Source organism: Lagenorhynchus albirostris, chromosome 11 (assembly GCF_949774975.1).
Source record: "Lagenorhynchus albirostris chromosome 11, mLagAlb1.1, whole genome shotgun sequence".
NCBI classification, from domain to species: domain Eukaryota; kingdom Metazoa; phylum Chordata; class Mammalia; order Artiodactyla; family Delphinidae; genus Lagenorhynchus; species Lagenorhynchus albirostris.
In genome coordinates this window covers 98,148,689-98,167,719 of record NC_083105.1, presented here as the reverse complement: position 1 = coordinate 98,167,719, position 19,031 = coordinate 98,148,689, and the positions used below count along the sequence as shown (strand labels likewise).

Below are 19,031 nucleotides of genomic sequence, written 5' to 3'. Positions count from 1 at the left end.
GGCCATATTGGTTACTGCTTCGGTGCCGTAAAGCAGCAGAAACATTCCCTCACGGTTCTGGAGGCGGGAAGTTGAAAATCAACATGTCAGCCGGGCAATGCTTCCTCTCCACAGCTCTAGGGGAGCATCCTTCCCGGCCTCTTCTGGCTCCTGGGGGCTCCAGGTGGTTCCTTAGCCTACGGCAGCATCGCTCCACTCTCTGCCTCTATCTTCACGTGGTCTTCCTCTCCATGTGTCTCTGTGTCCCAACCTCCCTTTCCTGTCTCTTAGAAAGACACCGGTCATTAACCCAAAATCCAGGATGACCTCATCTTGAGAGGTCTATGCACATCTGCAAAGACCCTTTTTCCAAACAAGGCCACTCACATTCACAGATTCTGGGGGTCAGGACCTAGACCCATCTTTCTGGGGCCACTATTCAACCCACTACAGGAGCAGAATTGCCAAAGAAGAGGGAAGATTTGAGTTGGACTTTAAGGATGAGGAAGACCCTGAGCAGAAGACTCAAGGGAGAAATTGGGTTGAATTTATTTGGGGGACAACCAGCATGTCTGTCTGAGTCTGGAGGAAGGGTTTTGTGTGGAGCCAGTGATGAAACGCCAAGTTCTAGGGGACCCCAGGGCCTGTAGAAGAGGGTGGGCTGGACGAGACTGAATTGAATTGGGTTGGCAAGTTGACACCAGAGCCACCATAGATTCTTTGAGCAAGGGAAGGCCATGGTGAAATCCATGTGTTTTGTCTTGAATTGTCAGGTGGCAACGTGACAGGTGGACTGGGGGCAGGAGAGATTGGTGGCAGGAGATTTCCCGTACTAGTTTGGGTATGAAACATAGAGGTTGAGTGCCACGGCCTTAGGGACATGGTGCAAAAAAAGAAGAAAAGAAGAAGAAAGGAGCTGAAGAAGAAAGAAGAGACAGGTGAGCCTTAGGGAGACCGATAGAAGCCTCTACCGGGCCCATGGTTCAGACCCCAGCTCTGCCTCTTACTAGCTGGGTGACCTTGGGTGAGTTATGTGGCCTCCCTAGTCTTCCGTTTCTTCACCTGCAAAATGGATATAAATAATAACAGTCCTTGTCTCATAGGGAAGATTCAAAGAAACCATTCAGATTAAGTAGGCAACTTGGTGCCTCGGTAACTCAGGTCCACAAGGACAAAGGATGACTTGCTTCCGAGGTTCTTGTGTGAAAGGCTGCTTTGGCAATGACAACTGAAATCATTAGAAAGGGAAACCTGTTTGTCTAGTTGTTGCTTCCTGGGTGGCGTGGGGCATGGGTAGCAAGGTTTACTTTTAAACAGAAGCACTTTGGAAATGAGGTAATGGGAGACAGCCAAGTGGAGACCTTTCAGGGGTTTGTGGAAACACAGACTAGAGTTCAGGCGAAAAATGAGGGTGAACTATGAAAATCGCTAAGAGAGCAGATCCTAAAAGTTCTTTTCGCAAGGAAACAAATGTGACGACGGTGACGAATGTTCACTAGACGTCGTGTGGATCACTTCATACGTACACAAATGTGGAATCATTATGTTGTACCCGTGAAACTAATATGTCAATTACACCTCAATTTTTTATAAAAAGAAGAGGCATTTTGAACAAGTTAAGAAATCATAGTGTAGACGATTCTAAAGAATGCAACTGCACTATTTTTAAAGAGTTTAAATCAAAGGAGTGCTACTCATAGGACTTGCTTTAATGAGCAGATTATAATGATTTGTCGTTTGCACATCAGGTAATTAGGGCTTTGGAACTTTGGAGGATGCGTAAAAACAGTCTTGTCCTTTAAACAATTTTAAGCATTCTTCCCACAGCCTTACCTATGGCATCGTATCAAGATGTGGAGAGCTTATTCGAGAAAAGGAAAACCAGAGCTTAGTCTCTGTTTAAACACTGTATTTAAAGATTCGGAATTATGAGAGTAAAAAATAAATAGGAGGTTTATGCCATTAAAAAAAAAAAAAGAAAAAAGGATGAAAGATCTTGAACCTCAAGATCTTGTGTCCTCCAGCCCATCGGGGCTGTCATTTCCTTGGATACCTAAACACGATGGTGACAGCGCCCAGGAAGCCAGAGGTAGGGGACAGGGTGTGGGTCATCTGCCCTGACCCCTGCTCCAGGCCGGATCAGAGTCCTCTCTCTCTTTGCAGTGGGGCCTCCTCTCTACACCACCGCCCCCCAGCCCAAGAAGAGACCCCCCACCTTCTCCTTAGAACCCCCAGGGGAACCACTAAAGATTGCTGGTATTTTATTACACAAACTAATTTAGCCCCCAGGAGTTTTACTCCACGCTAACTGAGGTAGAGAAGGCATTTCCAATACCTAACCAAGCAGCGCACTAGCTCCCCGCGTCCCCTTGCAAAACCAAGAACCCTGAAACTTTGAAATGAGATTGTCCTGCTACTGCCTCACACCAAAGTCTTAGGGAAAATCCTTTTCGCAGTTACCACCAGTCCTTGTAAACTGAAGAGGGCCGTAACATACCTGCTGATCCTAGGGGTCAGGGTGTTTTTTCTCCGCCTTACAGAATCGTCCATGTGTAGATTTATTCCTAGCGGGTCTGGCTGTATGGCTTCAGCTTTTAGAGAAAATGAGCTTCTCAAGAGGAGAGACACTGAATCTTGGGGAATGCCCATGTTTAGGGGCTGGGAAGAGGAAAATGAACCAGTGCTGGGAACAAGGAGCTATCAGAGATGAGGCCAAGATGTGAACGGAGGAAAGAGGTGGGCTCGGAGGGCCCGCAGCCCAGCTCTCACTCATTATCTGCGTCAATTCTCTCAGCTCCGGCCCCACCTGGGAACTGCAGGGATAATGGGAACCACCTTGCAGGACAGACGGGAGAGTTATGTTTGTAAGCTGCTTGACACGCACCCGGCACTTAATGGGGGTTCCATACATGTTTATTGTTGTCAACTTTAGAAGATGCCAACATCTTCTAAAGGCCAGGGGTGCCTGGCCGAGGGCACCTTCAAGAGATGGTTTTGGTCCGTGATGGGAGACTTGGGGAGGGCAGCGGGTGAATTTGGGAGCCGCTCCAGGGGCAGCAGGGAGAGGAGGCATTTCCTCCCAAGGCTTCAGTTCCCCACCGGGGCAAAGGAAGAAGAACCATGGCGTCAGGGGAGCCCTCCCTTTTCCCGGCTTTGTGGGGCTGTCACATTCAGGCCCAGGCACCAGTTTCCTCTTCCTTTCCCACCCTGCCCCCAACACATCTCTCCTCTTACCCAAGCTGTGAAAATCCTCCCAGGGTTGCTAGAGAGCCTTTGGGGTGGCCGGGGGCCCTTCAAACAGCCCGGTCCCTGGTACCTGAGGTGTCAGGTCCTCCATCCCCACCCCACCCCTTGCCTCCCTGCTTCTTCCCAGGTGGGTCCACGGGAGAGTTTAGTGGAAATGCTTGTATGGGACAGATGTTCCTTCCAGACCACCCCCCAGCCGCCTTCCTCCCAGTTCTTTTCCTCCACACACCATCTCTATCCTGGACATCCCAAAGATAAACTTGAACTTGAGTCATATGGGGCCAAAGGGCATCTCAGCAGGCTGCCCCAGCCCCACCCTGACCCCAGCCCCACCCCGACCCCAAGAGCGGCTCCTCCCACCCTCGTTACTCTGCACAGCTGGGAGATGTGGAAAAGGTCACAGGACCTGGCCCGGTGTGCTGGTCTCCTGCCCCCAGACACCATCATCCCTGCCTCTGGCTGACAGAGCAAGTCTTGTGAGACTGCTGAGAATCCTTGCAGGAGACAGTGACTGGGAAGCCAGGCAGGAAAATTGGAAATACAAGCCTGAGGTCATTTTCCTGTCCCTGTTCGTCCTTTTCTCCAACACGTCTCTTGTACAGACCCAGCTACCCCCCACCCCGTTGTGTTTCTGGAGGGGCTTTGGGAAGGTCCAGAGTTGCCTAAGAATTGCTGGTTCATACACCTGAAGGGGGTGGGGGGAGGGGCACATTCAAATTACTTAATAACCAGAATGGAATGGGCATCAACCAATCAGAGTAGAGCTTGGGGAGGCGGGGGTGGGGGGGGGTGGGGGTGGGGGTGGTGGTCCTAGAGGCCCCCTGCTGTGCCAGATGTTATCCCTCTGCTGCTGGATCTTGGAGGGCAGGGTAGTCCTGGTGAAGGAAGGTGGGAGGCTTGGGCAGTAGCCCTTTGCTCACCAGCATGAAAGTACTTCAGTACGTGCACCATGATAAGGCCATTCCAGCCAGTGCTGGTACCAGCGCCGCCCCCAGGAGCCTCCACCACCTCTTACGCCAAGCCTCCGCCTTTGGCCTCTCCGAGGGTTCCCTTGCCATCCCTCCCCTCCCCCAAGAGAAAGTTGTCCTTTGGTAATTCCTGACCCTTTCTAAGGCTGCCCTTGAAAAATAGTGCAGTTACTGAACTAGGACTCACAGAGAAAGACCCAGCCCCAATTCTGCTTCTCTCTACCTGTGCGCCCTGGATCAAGTCCACTCATCTTTCTAAGTCTTGTTTTCCCATCTGTAAAATTGGCTAATCCACTGCAGGGTGATGGTGCGTGTCAAATGACCGCCTGCGTGTAGAGGTGCTTCCTAAACCACTTCTCAGATATTACTATTTTATTCCGGTGGCGCCTGTATGAAAATGCTAAGGAAGACAAAATGTAATGTATCCTCTCTCCATTCCTCTTGGGATGGTCTTGTTGTCAACTCTGAAGGACAACAAAGTCCTCAACCCAGGGCAAAGCCTGCCCCTGCCCACCCTGGTGGTAGGAGAAAGAGTAACCTGAGGGCCCAGCATCATTCAGAGCAATTATGCCACCATCACCACCAATCAGGGAGGACTTCCTGAAGGAAGAAACAGACCAGACCTTGGCTTGCCAAGGGGATGTGAGAGGCAGGAAGAACGTACAAGTAGGAAAAGGGGCCTTATGTTTACCCCACACATCCTAGGACCAGCTCAAGAGTTCAAATACTGGCTCCGTCCTACTTTCCCGCGGCATGACCGTGGCAGTTACTTAACCTCAGAGTCTCTTTCTCAGGAGTAAAGTAGGAGCAAAAAAGTCTGCCTCATAGGGCGGCGGTGGTGAAGAGAAAGCAAGATAATGCATGTAAAGCACTTATCATGGTGCCTGGCCTACAGCAGGTGCTCAATAAATGAGAGCTCTTAATGAAAGTATCCCCACCCCAGGTCACCCTGCAAAAGCTGAAGGCAGAGGAGTACATCCAACAGAAGAGGGAGCTCCTGGCCCTCTATCAGGACCGGGACGGGGAGTCCCCAGGCCCCAGGCCCTCCATGCCTTCGGTGGAAGGCTCTGAGAGCAGCACAGAGGGAAGGTAAGACCTACAGGGCGTACAAGGCCAGCCCCCCAGAGGAGGGGGGCTGCAGGCAGGGAGGGAGGGCAGAGGAGCCCACAAGGTTGGGAAATGGTATTACAGCTTTTGGGGGGACTGGGACCAGACTGAGGAACCCAGGCTCCAGGTTGACACCAGCCGTGCGAAAGGCCACATGAGACAGCCTGTGGGATTAGCCAGCCTAGGGCTGGTACAGGGTGAAGGAAACAGGCACGAGAGGCACAAATTCCCTGAGAGAATCAGGTTCCCCAGGCCGGGGATGGAGAGTGAAGGCCAGTATGGGTTTGCGGAATGTCAGAGCTGCAGGGACCCGGCTAGTTCAAATCCCCAGAGAGCGTGGGAGTTTCACCCAAAATAACAGCTGTTGAGCAGCACGGTTATAGAGAAAAAAAGACTCCATCACTGGGGGATAACCTCAGGAGAGCTCAGGAAGCACTCAGCAGATACTTGATAACAAGTTTCTGGACTGAGTGCAGGGGCTAAAATGCCTTAAAGGAGCTTATAGTCTAGCCAGTGAGTCAGTGCAGTGTAAAAGTGATACCAAAGTAAGTTTGGAGGAGGGCCCATTTCTGGATGGAGGGATCAAGGGAGACTCCCTGGACTTGAACTTGATCCCTCAGCATCTGCCTCTGACCATTTGCTAGTAACTGTAGGACTCCTGGGTCCTCGATCGTCATCCCCCAGCTGGTGGTGACGGAAGACACAGATGAAGATGCTCCCTTGGTACCAGATGATATCTCGGACTCTGGCTATGGCACTCTGGTCCCAGGCTCCCCCAAGGCATCCCACTTTCTGCCAAACCGTCTACGCTCCAAGGTCCTTCGGCGGGACCCTCGCCGCACCTTCTCCACCCTGGACCTCCGAGATGTTCCTTTGCATCTCCAGCCTCCTGACCCCCAAGCTCCCCAACGCCGAAGCACCCCTGAACTGCCAGAGGCAAGTGTCCAGAAAGGAGACAGCCTTCCCAGGGGAGACCCACCGACCTGGTCTGAGGAAGAAGGCGGGACCTCGGTTGGAGAGAATGTGGTAGTGGAAACCTTAGATAGGGCCCGACTTCGGTGGCGGCTCTCCCCCTCCCTGACCCACACTGACTCTTCTGGGGAAAGCCCCTGGGAATCCTCAGGGGACGAGGAAGAGGGGCCCTTCCTGGGACCCGGCTACAGCCCCTCCCCTCACCCGCTCCGGGCCGAGGGCATGCTCCGAGAGATCCGGGAGGAACTGGCCAGCCAAAGGATTGAGAGAGTCCCCGAGCCTGGGGACAGCAGACCTCGGAAGCTGACTCGGGTCCAACTGCAGAGGATGCGGGGGCTTCACGTCATACGCCTGGACACGCCCCTGTCCGCATCGTAAGTGCAGAAGGGAAGCTGGCGTGGGATGGAGCGGAGGGGAAGGCCAGTATGGAGCCAGAGCGGATGCCGGGGCAGGGGGTTGGCGGGACAACACAGGAGGGCAGGACCAGAGGGGGGTCATGGCGGGGAGGGGCCTTTAGCTTCACTCTTCACCCCATGTCTGCCTACCTGACACCTGCCTCTTGCCTTTGCAGAGAGGTGTGAGGGAATACCTCCGTAAGAGTGCTGGTCACCACCTCCACCCCTGGATTCTACCTCAAGGACACTTCCCCAGGCACCCTACCCTTCCTGCTCTGAGGACTTTGGGGATCAAGAGCTGTCCACCGATGTGTCACAGACACACCAGAGTCCCACATAAAGTTGTGCATAAAGATGGCCGTCCAACCAGCACTAGATGAGGGCGGGGCAAAGAGAACCTGGCGGGTGAGGAGTCACAGACTGAGCACAGGTGACTCCTCTGTTACTGGGCTGCACGAGGGTGAGGTATTCCCCCGCCGCCCTACTCCGCCAGGATCACGGCTCTGGCCCCGCCTCCCACACGCACCACGCAGAAAGGCCACTCCCTCCAGGAGCACAGCTTTAATTCCGGGCTTTTAGTGTATTTACAAGTCCACAGCTCCAGCGGGAGGGCCCTTTGTTCTGTGCCTCCCCTGCCTTGGGACACTTCGGCTTACTCTGTGCTTGTCCAGGCAGGGGGACAAAGGTTCTATTAGTGTACATAATGGAAACAAAGATTGCTTATCTACTGTGAAACAGGCTCAGGGACCAACCAGGGGCCCCCAAGCAGCCTTGCTGGGTTCTCCAAGTCCAAAACGGGCAATGAGGCGCCCCTCATCCCCGCAGCCACCGCCTGGGCTCCTGGCACACTCAGCCTCTCTCACGAGTAACACACACTCCACATCACACAGACACACACACTCTGACACACACACTACACACAGCTCACCCGCTGGCAATGCTCAAGCAGCTGAGATATACACTGAGGGAGTAGCACCAGGTTAAGTGGCTGCCAGATCATGCCTGCTCCGCCAAGACCCTTCCCCTCCAGAAAAACGGGGATCCAGAGGGCATCTCGCAGGTCCTTCCAGGCTGCCTGGGTCAGGAAGCAGCCGTCTCAGGGCTGCCCGCAGGGGCCGGGGCGTGGCCTCATCGGGGAAGGCGGGGCTCGGGCGCGAGGGGGGCGGGGCCGCCCAGCGCTTCCTCGATGTCCTCCAGGCAGCCGAGCAGGTCCATGTCACGGAGCACGCGGCCCAGCAGCTCCAGCGTGGCCTCGCGCCGCGGGGTGCGCCGCCGCCAGGCCGCCAGCATGCTGTACTGCGCCTCGCGCAGGCAGCGCAAGTTCTGCAGCTCCAGCCGCTCGATTTCGTGATCACTCAGCCCCAGCCGCCGCACGAACTCCTTCCAGCGCAACGGGGGCACGCCGTCCACCACAGCGTACAGTGTCGCGGGGTCAGCTGCCGGGAGGCGGCGCGGTGAGCCCGGAGCGGCGGCCCTCCCCACCCGGCCCACGCCCACTCGCCCCGGGCGCCCCGCCCACCCGCCTCCCCGGCCGGGGTTCCCTGCGAGGATGAATGAGGAACTCACCATCTGCGAGCGGAGCGGGGGCGCTGGGGGCGCTGGGGACGCCGTGGGCGCTGGCCTCCCACTTCTGCACAGGGGTGGGGACGGGGGTGGAGGCTGGAGGCGCAGGGAGGATGGGGCCAGCCCCTTGGTGGGGCGGGGCCATCTCTCTGGGGAGAGATGTGACTCTGAAGTTGGACCACGGGGGGTCACAGGGGGTGAAGGTGGGACTGGAGGCAGGACTGAAGCTCGGGATGGGACTGAAGCTTGGGGCCGGGGCCAGGGGTTCTGGCTCCCCCTGAGAGAGAGAGAAGGCACAGCATTAGCGGGGAAGAGGAAATACAGCCCCAGCCCTCCTTCTTCTGGATTCCGGACGGGAGTTGGGGCTAGAGGGAATCAGGGGAGCCCCAGGACGATTTGGGTGATTTGGGTGTTACAAGATGACAACGGACAGTCAGGGAAGACTGCGGGTAGTTCCCCGGTTTCACCTTACCTCCTTTACAGGAGCCGACTGCCCACAAACTGAGAAAAAAGAGACAAAGCGTCACAGATTTCACTTCCTCTCTCAACCCTGGCGCCCATCATGGGGCTGGCGGTGGGTACTTGTGGTGACATGCTTCAGGGCCTATGTGGCCCCAGGGACGAGAGAGCTACTGATGCAGTATGAGCTCTCACCAGCCGTCCAAGACCACCTCGTGCCAGTGGGGTCCTCGCCAGCGAACTAAGGGGACACTCCTCATCTCCCTCCATGCCTGTGCACCCCTCCCTCCCGCCTCCTCTGAAGCCTCCTCCTGCATTCCTACCAGCACCCTTTCCCTTCCCAAAGGCCCCACTCACCGATGGAGTAGAGCTTGGGCTTCCACCGCTGGTATCGGCATGCTAAAACAATGAGGAGGAAGGATGCCAGGCAAAGACCAAATACGATCACCAGGGGCAACAGTACTGTGGTGCCTGGAAACAGAGCAGATTGTGGTCAGAGGAGAGGGGCTCTGGAGGTAGCAGGGCAGGACGGATGGGGAGGGGCATGACTAGGAAAGGGTCCATGGGCATGGGCACCAGGATAATTCTCCTCACCTGCGTCCTGAGAGTTGTTACTAGTTACAGGTAGAGCTGGACATAACTTCTCGCACTCCGTGTTCTTACAGCTAAAAGAAGAGAGAGGGCTGGTGAGTAGGGGCCCACCGTAAGAGGAATACAGGAAAAAAAGAAAAAGAAAAAAACCACACAGATTGTTGGAAATTCTTGGCTTTACAAATATTTTAGCTATCTCTTGATATAATGGAAATTAATCCTATCTTGGGAATTGATGCGGAGGAAAGAAACATTAGTTAATCCCCAAATCATTTCATTTTAGAGCTGGATTTGATCTTGAAGAAGCTATGTAGAGGGCTTCCCTGGTGGCGCAGTGGTTGAGAGTCCGCCTGCCGATGCAGGGGACACGGGTTCGTGCCCCGGTCCGGGAGGATCCCACGTGCCGCGGAGCGGCTGGGCCCGTGAGCCATGGCCGCTGAGCCTGCGCGTCCGGAGCCTGTGCTCCGCAACGGGAGAGGCCACAACAGTGAGAGGCCCGCGTACCGCAAAAAAAAGAAAGAAAGAAAGAAAAAAAAGACGTTATGTAGAAAAAGAGTTAAAAGCAGTCAGAGTCAGGTATAAATTCCAGCCCCATTCATTGGCTAGCAGTGTGACTCCAGGCAAATCACTTCACCTGTAAGCCTCAGTTTCCTCATCAGTAAAACAGGGATCCTACCCACTGTCAAGATTGAGGATTAAGTGAGATAATTATGCCTGACATATAGTAAGCCCTCAATAAGTGCTGACTGTCATTGAATTGTTATTTTATCACTGTTTTACTGACGAGAATCCAGTGAAAAAAAGGTTAAAGAGCTTTTTCTCTAGATGACACTGCTGATGACAGCACCTAACTTTGAGAGAGGGGTCTAGCATGCATGTGAACAATTAAAAAACACATCTTGCTGGGGGCAGCCAGAGAACACTCTAGAACAAGCGCATCTTCCCGTTTCGGAGCTGGCACTGGGCAGCATGGACTAATGAGAACTACATCAGGGGTCCTAGAAGGAACTTGAGGAGGTGAGTTCTCAGCAGGAATCTGAAAGCAGGGAGAGGTCATTTTGCCCACCTCACAAGCTCCTGGTGAGAACCACATGGAAGGGGTGTAGAAGTGCTTTTAAGGGGAAGAAATTCGTGGGAAAAAGAACATAGTTTCTTGTCAGACACTTTGTGGCTATTTTTTGTGGTCCTTACAGCTTTGTCAACCTGATGTCATTATCCTTACTTTAAAGGTAAAAACAACTAAGGCTCAGAGATGTTAAGTCACTTGCCCAAGCTCACACAGCCTGAGATGTTAAACCCAGGGCAATTCAACTTCAGAACCCTCAGTTTCCTCTTTGCAAGCAAGTGTGCAAGAACAGCCCCTGCAGAGCCAGAAGGAGTGAGGAGGTGCGGTCAAAGGGACTGGGGAGGAAAGTGCATACTGCATTAAACCTAAGATCAATAATCAGAGACATTACGATTTACATCCCACACACACACACACACACACACACAAAAACACACACACAGGTGCCAACTGAACCATGATACACCGTCAACTGTTGTAAGATGCAGTATGATTTCAGAGATGTAAAAGTGTATTCCTAGAATCCATAGTAGGGTCTGTTGCTCAAGAATCTGAACGTCTTCCAAAAAACGTCTGAATGTCTAAAAAGAACTTCAAGTCCTTGCGGTATGCGCCTCTATCCACAGAGACTTCATGAGATTTTAGGAACAAGTTGGGGGCAGGGAGGACTGTCTGGTATCTTGACATGAAGTGTCTCCCATCCAAACAGCCTGGAGGAGCCAGAGCACCTCCCACAGTCTCCCCCTCCCATGCCGATCCGGTGCCCAGCAGCCAGCAGAAGTACTCACTGAGCACAGGAGACGCACTCAGCATCTCTTAGAAAGAACCCCACGTGGCAGTGGCAGACGGTGTCCTGTCTCTCCTTGCCTGTAGGGAGAGATGCGGCACAGCTGAAGGAGGATGGCCCAGCACCCTAAGGGCCGGAGGGAGAACCAGGGGGGGCAGGGGTACAGCAAGCTGGAGACCGCCCTCCGGAGACGGGGTGACCAGCTGGGTCGGGAGGGCCATGCTCACAGGAGTGGTGCACCGTGCCGTTGGGGCAGAGGCTGCAGTTCAGACACTGGAACAGAGTTTCACTCCAATACTTCCGATACTGCTTCTTCCTACAGCCACACACGGTATCCTTGTCCACTGTGCAAGGAGCAATCTCCACCTGGAACATTTCTGGTGCGGGGAGTAGATGGGGTATGAGCTCCCACTGTCCCCACCGGGTGTGTCTCTCTGGGTAACGCACGCTCACACCCATGCATTCGTTCACTTGCGCACATGCATCCCTGCCCACCCGCAGCAGCACAGCTTCGTACCTTCCCCTGGAGACAAGACGCGCACACCCACCTGACCCAGTCGGTTTAGAGCCCCGCCCCCCTGCTGGGACTTACCTTTCCGGCACTTGGAGCAGCTCAGACATTGTCTGAGGTGGTTCTCCGAAGCGGTAAAGGTGCCACGGGCACACACCCTGCAGTCCGTGTCCAGCCCCGGGCCCGGACAATCATTGTACAGGTAGGTACCTGTGATTGGGGGGTCGGGGTTAGGCTGCAGCCAGGAGCCCCAGCCCCAGGACGGCCCAGGCACCTCCCCGAAGTCCCTGGGAGAGGAAAGGAGGGAGAAACTCCCAGCCCTGGAGAGGCAGCCAAGTCAGGGACCCCACGTTCCGGAACATCTGGAAAGAGCAAAGGGAGAAGCAGGGCCCCTGAGGAGCCCCACGGTTACCCCTCCTCCTACCTTTGTGGCACTTGGTACAGCAAATGGAATTATTTTGAGGGTGGCTATATTTCCCTTGGGGACACGAACTCTCTCTCTTCTCCCGGTCCCCGGGGTGAGGGACCAGCCCATGAATCCCCGCGGGGTACACATCCACCAACAGAGCCCGGAGCACCTGGGGAAGAGTCAGATGGAGAAGACCCCATCAGGAGAGGGAGGGGTGGGGTCTCAGAGGGAGCGAGTCTAAAGCCTTCCCAGCTCAAGTCTTTTCTCAGCGGAACATTCTCCCCAGGCCACTCCCGCTCACACGCCACGTTCTCCTCTAAGCCTAGGCTGCCGGCACAGTGCCATCTAGTTGTCCTCTGGTTGTCCTGTGTGTGCGTTTCTGTCCTTCCAACTCAAGGCTGGTAAACTCCAGGCACGGGCTGTATTTTATCCTTATTCCCCTAAAGCAGCTGTTAGTGCTGGGCACAAGGCAGATGTTCAAGGAGTTTTCTGGGTTGGGAACAGGACCTTCCTTCCGACGAGTAGCCCTAAAGATTGGGGTGGCGTTTCTCCATCTGGGTGCTGCGTTCACAGCGTATTCACTGTGCACATTCACGGAGGTGAACAGTTAGGATCTGTGCACTTTCCTGAACTATGTTATGCCATTAAAAAGGTTTTTTGTAACATCAGATTGGAGTGGAGGTGAGTGACGTCCCTGTGGGGGCCATTCCTGGACAGCGGGCAGAAGCCACAGGAAGAGTTTCTTTGTCAATCTGTACAAAACCTCACTCAGGATCCTGCCCTCGGACTCCGTGCTGCATCCCCTTCCGCCAGTAAATCTGCACGAATACCCCAGGTTGGCCCGGGCAAATGGGGAGTGGAGAAAAAGGGAAAGTTCAGGGTCAGGGATGGGGGTAGAAAGGTGATGAGGTTTAGGTGGGGCGGGAGGGGGCACAGGCATGGAGGTTACACGTAATCGTAGCCAGCTGGAGGCTGGGGGTCTGGCTCAAAGACCACCGAGCCAGGAGCTGAGGGTGTGCCAGGGAGTCCCTCTGCCCTCTGCACATTGGGGTGTCCGGGGAGCCTGTTTTCCAGCCCCAGGCCGGGCCCCCCGTCCCGGAATCACTCGCCCAGCCCTGGCTTCAGAGCTGGGACGGCACGGCCAGGAGGCTGTGTTGAGCTCCAACCCAGACTTTGCTGTTTCACCTCCTACCAGCCTCTTCCTGGCTTTCCCTGGCCCTTGATTTTGTTTTCTCTGCTACAAAGCCCGCCTTATATGAAGATAAGAGGATGTCCTCCAAGGATGTTAAACTTTGGGAGCAACAGGCTAATCAGATCCCAGAAACCCCAGCCCAGGACAGGAGGGCCTGGTAGCCGAAGGCTGTAGGCAGGTCACACCCAAGTCCCCCGCTAGGTGTCGCTGCAGCGGCCCGGAAGCCCAAGCCCCCGCCCCAGCCCCACACAGGGGAAGCCACACTCAGAAACCCAGCTGCCACCCCCCAGGGGTGTAGGGCGCCCTCCCCACCCAGAGGCAGCACCCTTCCCTGGCCACTCCAGCGCTGTGCCACCTCCCCTGAGAACAGGGCTGAGGCTTCCAGAGCAACAGGAAAAGCTTGGAGTGTTTATGGGAAGGACTTCCCAGTCCTGAGAGTGTGATTCCTTTCCCCGAAGAAGGGCTCACAGCACCTAAGGTCACTGGCACTTGGAATTCCACCCAGGAGGCTGGGAGCAGAGCCAACCGGCAGAGACAGCATCAGGAAAAAGAACGGCGGCGGGTTGGGGTGGGGTGGGGGTCCTTCCCAGGAAGGAGGGAGAGGCACCTTCTCCGTCCACGTGCCTCCCACGGCGATCTCCAGCACTTTGGGGGTTAAGTCAGATCCGGGAAAGGGAAATCTTTTCCCAGAAGCTCTGCCCGGTGACTCAGGCCAGAGGGAGGGAGGGAATCTAGGGGAGGGAGAGGGAACCAGCAGCTTCCCCAGCTCCTCAAGGGTCATGAGTCAGCAGAAAGGCTGAAGGGACCAGCCCGCAATTGGGACCCGATCCGATCCCTTCCTCCTGTGGGCCAGTCTCTCCCTCCAATCCCCACTCAGAGGCCCCTTTCCTCCCCTTCTCCTCCCAGGAGCCAGGCAATGGGCCTCAGTCCCCCTTGGCCCCACTTTTTCGGGAAATGGCTCCCTATCCCATTCCATCCCAAAGGGAAGTCTCGGCCGACCCCCTGCTTCCTCCCATCAGGTCACTACCCGCCCCCCCCTGAGGGCCACTCAGCTCCTTCCCACCCCTCAGCATCCTTCCTTCAGACCCAGCCCCGCCCAGGCTCCTCCTCCGGGTTCAGCCAGTCTCTCTGCGGGTTTGTCCTTTCCCTGGCTTCTCACGTGAGCCCCACCCCGCCCCCGACACTTCCCAGTTCCAGAAGGGAGCAAACCAAGGCTGCCCTCCCACCCGGGTTCACTGCCTTCCCACAGCCTGACTGGTTCTGGCCAGCTGGGTTGGGCTTGGGCACCTCCCTGGGGTCCTCAAACAATCCTTAGGAAATGCGGCCAGTTCTGAGGCTCCACACGCCCCTCCCACAAGCCCACTGGCAGCACAGGCAAAACTCCAGAGCCCTGAGCACCCAGTTCCGGGAGGGAGCGAGCAAGACGGGATGTAAGACAAGCAGCACCATTTCCCCGGGTCCCCCCAGTCCCCAGCAGCCCCCGGAGCCAGCCCACTCCGACCCCGGGAGCCAGCAGGCACCATTCCTCGGCACTGGCTGGCTCCAGTGCTCAGCCGCTGCATCTTGCAGCAAAACAGCGGAGATAGGAGGTGAACCCTGAGCGCCCAGACCCCAGGCAGCCTGAGTGCCTGTGGCCTGGAGCAGGGGAAACGCAGGAAGCCGGGGTGCCTGTGGAGAGGCGGTTGAAGGGGTGGCCCAGCACCCCTCCAGCTCCCCCATAACTTCCGCCTAGGGAGTCTTTTAAGTGTGACTTCCTGTGCTGGGGCCATGGCTTGGGGGCGGAGGGGTGGACCCTGTGGTCTAGCTCCCACCCAGCAGCCTCACCGTCCCGTCCTGCGTTCATCTGTTCATTAACTTAAAATGTCTTGTGTTCATTGCATGTCAAAATCTTTGGGGAGCTCACGACAGCTTCTCCTCCAAGGCCCAGTTGAGGCCCGGCCTCCCTCCCCGAAAGCCCCCCATTAATGAGGTTTCCCCCCACTCCAGCTCATGAGATACACAGCCACCCTGTGAACTTTAAAAATATGAATAAACGATACCTATTTTGGGCTCTTACCATAACTACCTAGGGTGAGTAGATACGGTCTCCCCAAACAGACCATACACTATGCGATGAGAGATGAGAAAGTGTTTTGGTCAGAGATAATGTCTAATCCTCCGCACCCAGAACTGGAAGAGGGAAATAAATGTGGTTTGACTGGGTGATTTCATGACTATCTGTCTTCCACTCCAGTCAAGGCCAGTGAAAACCAAAGTGGGAAGATGGGAGTCAGTGCCTCCCTGTAGGCATATATTTATCTCCAGGGGAGAGTTCCCCTCTCCTTCCCACACACATGCACAACCGCAAACACCCTCACAGGAGATGCTGACAAGCCTTCCTCTCCTTCTGAGCATCCCTGGTGAGTGAAGGTTTTGTGTCACTTACGAACGACACAACGGCAGATGTGAGTCTGAGAACCTCTGCTCTGGCCTGTTAGATGCCCACTTCACTTGGCTATTCTCCAGACCCTCAACATACCCCAAAGGAAATCCATCGACCTCCTGACCTGGACAGATGTCACACCATCAACTTCTCTTTGCCACCCTTCTCTCCTCAAAGCCCCCATCCCTCCTGTGCTGCCATCCAGTCTGTAGTCCATCTTGCCAGACCTCCCCTGTCATCTCTCAATCCTTTCCAAGTCCAGGGGTTGCCTCACACCCGGATCACTGCAACCGTCTTCCCGCCTTTTTCCTGCTCCAATCCATCCTACACGCTTTCTTATCTGCATTTAAGCTTCAACTTGCACCCACAGGTGTGGGAATCTTCCTTTCCGGGGCCGGACCTCAAACATCATTTCCATGGGTCACTCTTTCCCTGAATGAGAACTTGCAGAGGTACCTCACTGCTATACTGGACACACGCCCAGGTGCAGCGGCCCTGAGAGAACGATTTATGAATGAATGAATGAATGAATTCCTCTACCTGGGACCACAGTCAGGACTCTCTCTCCATCCCTTCCCCCATTTCCTCCAATTTTCTCTTTCTCGCTTCTTCTTGCTCCTCAGCAGGGTCCTTCCCCTGCAGCCAAGGTGCTCAGCTTCCTGCCACCACCAGCCCCCAACACAAAATCCCATCTCTCCGTTCCTCCGCTCTACCTCAAACCAGTCCCCTTTCTTTCCAGCCTGCTGCCAGTGAGTGGCTTTAAAGCTCAGCTCCAAAACCACTCTTCTATGAGGCATTTCATCCCTCATTCCATCCTTTATTCATTCAACAAACAGTTACGGAGCACGGTAGAGACGCAGGTCCCGCAGGGATGCCCAGGTGAATACATGGCTTGAGCTCTCGGTTGGGTCAGAGACGGGCGACTGTGGACTCTGCGTCTCTGCAGGGAGCACGGGCGCTGGAGCTGAGATCCGCTGAGCAGAAAAGGCAGCAGGACGGCACTCACACCCCTCCCGGTTCTGCCTCCCATGGGTGTTCCAGGGCACCACATCGCAATGCTTTTGTGGGCATTCCTCCCCAGAGTGCTCTAAAATCATTTTTTGCTGTAAGCTGTCTTGGCTCCAAGACTGTCAGCTCGTTGAGAGCAGCAAGATCTTATGTGCTCTGTTACAATCTCTCCCGCATTCTTCCCCCACCTCCACGCACCCCCCCGCCCCGCCGCCACACAATCACAGTTCCCTGCATTGCCCATTGGAAAGCCCGTGGACAGCCTCACCCAGCACTGCACACCTCCTGTTTCCCCTCCAGCTCCAGGCTGAGCTTGGTCCCTTAGCTGTCACACCCCAGCCCGGGCTGGATCAGCTGCAGTCCCAGGCACATTCCTTCATCTGTTCAGGCTCCCCCGTACCTCTGTTTTCCAAACGCAGAAGCCACTGAGTAATTACAACCACTACTGATACTATTAACAATAGGAAAGCTAACGTTTATTGAGTGCTTTCTGTTTGCTATACCCTGTTCCTGCACTAGAATAGAGACTCCATGAAGGCGGAGACTTTTGTTCACTGCTGTAAGTCTAGCACCTAAAAGAGTATCTAGTGCCGAGCAGGCAGAAATGAATGGAATACTTAATATATATCTATCTATTTCATCTTCAGAACGACATTATGAGGTAGTGACGATTCTGTCCATCTTAGAGATAAAGAAGCAAGGCATGAAGGGTTATGTTAACTTGCTCAAGTCCAGGCAGCTAGTCCCTGAGGGAGTCAGGACAGGACCGGGGGATTCACTGCCAGGAGACAAGAGAAGGCAGGGCAGCTAGATGGGGAGCAGGGGGAGCCCCTGGGGAGGACAGCCTGCACAGGAGGGAAAGGTGGGCCTGGGGCCACAGGAGGTGGCGGGGTGCTGCGCAGGGAACTAGGATCTAGAAACGTGGACTAAAGCAGAGGGAGCGGGAGGAACTGGAGAGAAAGGTTCAGAGGAGACGGGACAGAAAAGAAAGGGATGATTTGGGGACACAGTACAAGACCCTGGGGGAAGAAGAGGTGGGGGGAGGAGAGGTGGGGGAGGAGAGGTGGGGGAGGAGAGGTAGGGGAGGAGAGGTAGGGGAGGAGGGGTGGGGGAGGAGGGGTGGGGGAAGAGAGGTGGGGAGTGGCGGTTGAGCCAGGGAAGAGCAGGAACCCTGAAGAAAGTGACCAACGCAGTGCCCCCAGCTAGGTGGAGGCGAGGGGCTGGGTTTCTGCGCAGGACGACTGCAGGACGTGGAGGGGTCAGGGATGCGTTGAAACAAGGCTGAAGCAAGAGAAAGGGACATTTTCCAGTGACGAAAACAACTGTCTACCAACTTCCCCAAACTGAGCTGTGGGAGAAGAAAGCAAGTGCTCTGTTGTCTGGGTCCGTGGGAAGGGCTTGGGGGGCAGGTCCAGGGCTCTGAGGCGGGGGAGGAGGGTCAGGCCCACAGACAGGGGCCACAGATCCAGGGTGAAGCGTGCCCCCCGGGGGGGAGGCCTGGGCCTGGGGAGGCCTATCCGGCTACCGACCCCCCTCCCAAATGCCTCCAACACACGGCATCCCAAGCCTACCCGCCCCGAGCCAGGGCCTCTCCCAGACTCAGTTTCCCCACTTCGCTGGCATCCAGTCCCTGCCCTCCAGCAGGGTGTGCTCAGCCGGGCTCACCGGCAGCCTCGCCTGTCCACGGCCCAAGACTGCTGACCTGCCGGACACAATTCAGAACCATCTGGACTTTGAGAGGACAGACCTTTCTCCCACTCCTTTCGGTTTCTTAACAAACTCCCCCGCCCCCGCCGTGGGCACCTGCCCCCGTCTTCCTGGCAGCCCGGGAACCCCTTTCCCTCCGTGCCTTTCAAACTTCTCCCTTGCTCCCGACTCAGGGCAGCGAATGAATGGGGCAGTGTTTGAGGTCAGGCCGCGGAGGCCTGAGGCTGGGGCCCGGCCCTCGGCTCTCTCCCGCCCCAGGCGCCGCTCGCCCGCCAGCCCACTCCGCCCTGCGTCCCCCCGCCAGCCCACTCCGCCCTCCGTCCCCCGTCTCACCAGTGGCAGCAGCAGGCCAGGCACGGTGGGGAGGCCCATGTCCGGCCAGCTGTGGCCTCTCACTCCCCCATCAGGGCTCAGGCAGTGATGGACAGAGGCGACAGTGGCAGCGACACAGTCCCAGGATGAGCAGGGTCCGGAGTGGAGCCCGGGCGTCGGGCAGGGGAGTGGAGGGTTGAGACTGGGGCGCGGATCACAGCCGGGTCCCGGGGACCTCAAACCCGGAAGGCCGGCACTGCAGCCTGAGTTCGGAGAACTCAGAGAAAAGTCAAGCAGAGAGGAGGTGGGAGGGGAAGGGAGAGGGGGGGTGTTGCAA

General features: G+C 55.8%; 2 protein-coding genes across 3 annotated transcripts in view; one reads left to right on the top strand and one right to left on the bottom strand.

Moving 5' to 3' along the window:
- PLEKHG6 (pleckstrin homology and RhoGEF domain containing G6) overlaps window positions 1-6,650 on the top strand; it is an 11,265-nt gene extending 4,615 nt beyond the window's left edge. The window contains exons 7-8 of the mRNA XM_060167081.1: window positions 5,110-5,282; window positions 5,954-6,650. Coding sequence (XP_060023064.1) covers window positions 5,110-5,282; window positions 5,954-6,650 — 870 coding nt within the window. The remainder of the gene's footprint in view (window positions 1-5,109; window positions 5,283-5,953) is intronic.
- Window positions 6,651-7,213: 563 nt separating this feature from the next.
- Window positions 7,214-19,031, bottom strand: TNFRSF1A (TNF receptor superfamily member 1A). 2 transcript variants are annotated; one of them, XM_060167137.1, is made up of 10 exons: window positions 18,716-19,031; window positions 12,069-12,222; window positions 11,726-11,854; window positions 11,361-11,510; window positions 11,135-11,213; window positions 9,284-9,354; window positions 9,047-9,160; window positions 8,703-8,731; window positions 8,234-8,507; window positions 7,214-8,103 (listed from the first exon to the last, which is right to left on the bottom strand). In XM_060167137.1, the coding sequence occupies exons 1-10, from the start codon at window positions 18,752-18,754 to the stop codon at window positions 7,796-7,798; spliced, it is 1,347 nt and encodes a 448-aa protein (XP_060023120.1). In that variant the 5' UTR covers window positions 18,755-19,031; the 3' UTR covers window positions 7,214-7,795. The 2 variants fall into 2 exon arrangements, with proteins under 2 accessions (XP_060023120.1, XP_060023121.1); XM_060167138.1 differs by lacking the exon at window positions 12,069-12,222 and having other exon boundaries at window positions 18,716-19,027.